Below are 6,000 nucleotides of genomic sequence, written 5' to 3'. Positions count from 1 at the left end.
TTCTGTCCCCTTCCTTCTCCAGTCTTTGTTACAATTAACAAGAGCATCTGCGGCTACTTGCCTGCAAGGTCAGGGTGTCTGTAGCAGAAGCACAATGCAGTTGGGGCAGGAAGGCTGTGAGGCTCACTTTGTACCTGATTTGAAGATTTTACATAAGCATAAATAAAAGCTGATTTCCAGTTAAAAGAACTTTTATATCCACACCTTAGCTACACCACACTGCTGTAGCTTTTGCTGAGAAATTGGAAGGACTTACATGAGTCCTGTATATTTTTGTGGAAAAAACAGGCCAGTGCTTGCTGCCAGTAGGAAAGAGTCACCCAAATATTCCCATATATGCAAGCATATAAAAAACCTCTAAATGTCAGAGTCTTTGTTCTGCTAGTCAAATATTTATTGTTTGGTTTTAATTGTGAAAAGAAAATGGAGCATACTTTTTGTGGCCCCAGTGTGTAGATATATTTTCATATTCTCTAAAACAGTAATAACCTGCTGAAGAGTTGTCAAAGAAATATAAACATGAAAAACAACTGAGCAAGACTTTTCTTCACACAGAGGACTTTAGTTGGATAATTTCTATATACCTTATCTTACCTTTCTTGTTGGTAGGCAAGAAATACACATACAGGATTCTTTTAAGAAAACAAACTTCACGCAGATAATTTTTGGGAAAAAAACGTCATAATGAAACAAAGACTATACTTAAAAAATATCAGTTAGCAAAAGGCCAGCATAAAAATAAAATTAAATTAGCACAGCTCAATTAAATTTCTCTAGCTTTAAGTACTAGATGACTGTCTTACTCTACAATGTAAAGTTTAACAGACCTGCCCATAAGAAAATGCTTCTGATCTTTGGAAACTAAACATGTGGAGATTGCTCTAAAGTTTAAGTACCATTTCATGTGGCTGTTTCATGTCATTATTTTCTTTGCGTTCTCCTTCTTCTAGAATTTAAGTGGACAAATGTAAACAAAAATATCTCTCTTCATTTTTAATGCCAGCACTGCTATGTCTTGTAACAGGGACAAACAGATTTTAAGAAACACTTATACACCAACCCCCATCTCTATTTTAAGAAGAAAAAAGGGAGTTGGAAACTAAGTTCTACCTGTTTAGCTTAAATTTATTTCTCTTTTCCAAGTCGGCATTTAACAAAGTGAAAGCTTTACATGTTCTCAAAATGTTGCTTACAGGCAAAAATGACAGACTATGTGCCAGAGCTTGTATGTCACAGAACCCCTTGCAATGTCACAGCAATTTATGCCATAGCACTGGATAGCTACTGGTTTTAAAATGAAGTAACAGCCTCAGGGAATCTTACTGTTTTGTAATACAGCAAATTCTGGCTTTGCCCAAGTTAGGAAAGGAGACAATAGCTTAGCAACTAAGTCATCTACAAAAAAGTCTTTTGCTCACAAGTTTGTGTTGGTATTCTAGAGGTGCTAGAGTGGAAGAGGATGAGTTCTTCTTGGAGGCAATATGGGCAATAACACAACAAATCATTAGAATAGTAAGATCAACTAAAGACCTGTGAGAAACCCATGAGGAGCAAGACATTCCAGCGTGTCTCTCCAACAGGCTTGAAGAAACTGTTGGCACGCACAAGCTTCTTAGTGAGTCTGTAGATGAAAACTAAGAGAATAAAAGTCAGAAGTCCTGATGCTAAAGGCAGCAATTCAAGAAACAAAATAAGACTTGGACAAAAACCATGTGGGTACACTAGTCTGGCAAATGAAGACCTGAATGTGTTTCTGTGAAAGATCATCACCCTGCTCAAAGAAAGAGATACTTAAACTGCAATGCATGGAATGTGTCAAAAAGAGATAGAAATCTAAATAATGGACCTACTGATAGTGGATCAGGGTAACCTGACACTAGCACACAAAATTATTAGACTCAACATACCTTTGTACCATAGTGTATGGGGCACTTTATTAATAAATCATCCTCCTGTTTATACTAGTTAAGACAAAATATAATTTTATGCTCAAGATATTCTATGCAATTCATCAAACAGATGAATTACAAAAAAGATTTTACCTCGTATCTAAAATAGACATACAATTAACTAAAACATTAAAAGCACTGGTCAGAACAGCATCTATTCTACAGGTACCGAATCTTTCTCAACTGAGTCCAATATTTTAACTCTTTTGAAGGGCTTTCTAAGAGCCACTGGCCCTCCAATTAATTGAGAAGGTGTACTTTCGACAGTTACTAAGCGACCAGATCCAATCTGAAAAACAAAATAAATGCATTGCTTGACACTCATGTTAGCATTTAAAATTAGATTAGAGTTAAACTATGAACTGTCTTTCAGAAATATTTTTCAGCTGGTGGTGATGCATGCTGAGGTTTCTGAGATCCACTCAAACTATCCTTTTTACTAAATTCACAAACTGTTCCCATCAATACAAAGGACAAGACAGAGTGGTTTTTCAGCAAGTACCTTTATGTACTCGGCTTTTCTGCCTTTGTGACCGATCTTAAAAATAAAGGAAAAGCAAATCAAGCCTTTATTGCAATAGAAGTTTGTTGTGCAGCATTATTTGGATTTGTGTATAAGATTAGTCATAGTTTTTGTCCTCAGAATTTCACTATACATATTAACTTCAAAGAAAAAAAAGGAACAGTTCCTGTTTCTCTCGGAATGTGATTACCTATAACTACTGCTCTAGGAAAACTCCAACTGAAAGAGACATACATTTTCCAGGCTCATTACTAGTCTTTATACTGAATAGGTTCAGGTCTTTGAATAAAGACACCTCTGTCTTCTAACCACGACCTACTAAAACAAACAATGCAACTCTTTGAGTGCATGTGGCTCACATGTTTGATTACTTGACCTTGACTGGTTTGCAACCATTTTAGCTTAATTTTCATCTCTCCCTACTAAGGGTGTTTGGCAGAGAGAAGGGAAGAAAACAGATGAAAAAAATTGACAGCCATATCTGTAATTTTTAATTCTAAGCAATGTACCCAAGGATTTAATTTCATGTTGCTGATGTGTTTGTTTTCTTAATACACTTATTCTGCAAAATGGACTAACCTTTCCCTTTTTTTTGTCCACAGTTGTTGAAATATTGATTATAGAACAATGAAGATATTTTCTTGCTAAATCCTCTCCCTCCAAAGAAATGAATAATCTTGGCTTGAGGTCCAAGTCTTTAAAATAAAATCTAACGATTTATTTCTCTCTACTAACAATTTCCAGAATACTCATGTTTATATCTAAATTTTTCAGATACTTTCTGAAAAATATTGTTGATTAACAGTCTCACTGATATATATGCACGTAACTATATTATTTTTTCAGCCCACTTCATCTTGCATTCACAGATGTGTCTCTCCATATCTTTCAGAAGTTTAGGGCAAAAAATCCTAGTCCAGCACTCTGAGACCATCCCCTTGCTTCTATTAAGCTCCTCCTTTCTTCATCACATGAAAGATGAACTGCCTCTTTTCTTTTTCAGGATGCAGCCACCTTAGTTGTCGTTACTCATTCATGCCAGAGAGTCCATGATAACAGAATCTCTTCCCTTTGTACAAGTTTGAAAACAGCAGTTCATGTTTTTACTTCCTTGTTTCTCCTTACATGTAAGAGTAACTCATAAACAACCAAGAAGCTATCCCTCTCCCTAAAACCGTCTTTAGCTGTGATGCTTAGGCAGAAATCATCCAGCTAGCTCAAAAGTAGTTACTGACTGGAACTGAGATTCTCCCATGTCTTAAATCAGCTTGTCAAAACTCACCATCTAAATATGCTGTTACGCCCAAATAAGACCTTAACAATGGCTTTTATTTTCTCACACTTTAATTAACTGATAGAAATGAGAAAAACAAATATTTTCTGCAACAAGTGGCATATCGGCAGTCACGAACATGTTTACTGACAAATGACACCTCTACCAATGTATTAGGGATTACACAGATTTACCCACCAATAAATAAAGGAGGTTTTGACCTCAGCAAGGTTTTAATGAAAGACTGTCACACAATAGGTTCATGTCAATTAGCATAGGGACCATCTTGCCCACACTTTTAATGAGTAATTTCCAGATCTGAATCTCATTCTGACCAACTACCTGTTGTCTGAGGATATATCAAAAGGGGAAGTAGTGCTTTCCAGGAGATAGAGATTCTTTCTTACATACTTGGAGCTTGTCAACATAAACATTATTAAAGAAAGAGTAAGCAGCAGCACATACACAGCCAGAATAAACCCCAGACCACTTACACATTAATTACAATAAAACAGTGCCATTGGCGATTACTTACTGTTGTATTGAGGCCTTTAAAATCAGTAGAACAGACTGCTCCATTTTGAATCTTGAATTTAGACCTGGAAGCCTCTACTGATTTTTCCTGAAGCCTTTTTGCTTTCTAAAGATAGTTAGAAAACAGGCCAAATTGTTTGAATCAGATGAATTCTATCACTTGCACTTGTTAGAAAATATACAAACAAAATGACAAAATAAATGAGGTGACAATTCTATTGGCCTTTAATTGCAAGAACCATCCCTCTGGTTTGTTACTCTCCCTTCTACTGGGAACTTGAAAACAGAATAAATGGACATGGCTTCACAAGGGCAAGAAGGGAATAACCACTTGCTGTGACCTGCGGGCTATATATTTCTACTATAGCCATATGTGCTGTTAGCCTTCACCACCGCAAGAGCACACTGCTGCCTCATGTTCAGCTTGTTACCCCATACATAGAACACATCCACACAGCCAGTCAGTCCACAGGCTGTACTGATGCATGACAACCTCAATACATCCCAGATGCATGACTCCACATTTTCTTTTCCTGAACTGGATGAGCTTTTGGTCAGCCCATCCCTCCAGCTTGTCAAGGTCTTTCTGCACAGCAGTCCTACCTCCCAGCATATGGATTGCTTCCTCCAGCTCAGTGTCATGCACGAACACGAGGAGGTTGCATACTGATCCAATATTCAAGTAATTAATGAAAATAATGAACAGTATCAACCCTATAATTAACTCTTGAGGAATATCACTCAAAACTAACTGCTAGTTAAACTTTAATCACTGACCACTGTCCTTTGAGTCCATCAGTCCAGTCAGTTTTTCCTCTAACTTGTAGTTCAGCTGTAGTGGACAACACTTATAAGTTGTCCAGTCTATATCTCTCCAGTTTGGCTACAAGGATGCTACACAACACTGTGCTGAAAACCTTGCTTAAGCCAATGGAAATAACATCCATCTTCCTCCTTCTCCAGAGCTAATTTATCACAAAAGGCAACCATGTTGGCAAGGCATGATTTGTGGTAAACCCATGACAGCCATTTCCAATCAACATCTTGTCCCTCATGTGCCAAAACCAGCTTTCCAGGGACTCAGTTAAAACTGACCAGCCTGTAGTTCTCCAAATCCTTTTTTGGCCCTTTTTAATTTCTAATTCTAGCGTAGATCTTTACCACAAGCCAGTGAGGTGCTTGCACGTGAAGAAAATTGTTCTCTTTTGCATCTTCTTTGGGATATGAAGAAAAATTAAATTCAGCTGCCAAAGCTTTTCTTTTAAGTCTGATTTCATTCCTTCTCCAACATAGTCTGATCGCCTAACCAGGACCCTAATATTTTTATGTTCTTTTGGAAAAGCATAAATATTGCTAAAAGAAACTCCTTTCATCACAAAATACTTCCCATCTTTAAAGATGTCTGCTCTATTAAAAACAGGGAATGAAGTATTAGGAAAAATAAAGAATGAACAGACTTTTTAGTTTCAACAATTTCAGGACAAATATACATACACACACACACCCCCACCCCTCCTCCCGCACCCCCAAATGCAAGTGCATAAACAATGCTGATCTCCAATTTGTGACTGTAATCAGAAGAGCAAATCATAGAAACATAGAATCAGAGAAGAACAGAAGAATTAAAGATTGCATAGCTTTGCCAATACACCTTACGGTTCATTCTCCTAAGTCTGTGTGAATATAAGATTTCCTATAACTTCTCTTTGAGTATCATCAGA

At 37.0% G+C, this 6,000-nt stretch overlaps 1 protein-coding gene across 1 annotated transcript in view; it reads right to left on the bottom strand.

Moving 5' to 3' along the window:
• Positions 1-2,118: 2,118 nt before the first annotated feature.
• CFAP69 (cilia and flagella associated protein 69) overlaps positions 2,119-6,000 on the bottom strand; it is a gene marked incomplete at both ends in the record, with an annotated part of 27,923 nt that continues 24,041 nt past the window's right edge. Inside the window, 2 exons of the mRNA XM_010081164.1 lie at positions 2,119-2,238; positions 4,281-4,385. Coding sequence (XP_010079466.1) covers positions 2,119-2,238; positions 4,281-4,385 — 225 coding nt within the window. The remainder of the gene's footprint in view (positions 2,239-4,280; positions 4,386-6,000) is intronic.

The sequence above is a fragment of the Pterocles gutturalis genome, unplaced genomic scaffold, assembly GCF_000699245.1.
Source record: "Pterocles gutturalis isolate BGI_N339 unplaced genomic scaffold, ASM69924v1 scaffold19006, whole genome shotgun sequence".
In the NCBI taxonomy this organism is placed as follows: domain Eukaryota; kingdom Metazoa; phylum Chordata; class Aves; order Pterocliformes; family Pteroclidae; genus Pterocles; species Pterocles gutturalis.
This window is presented reverse-complemented; position numbering and strand designations above follow the sequence as displayed.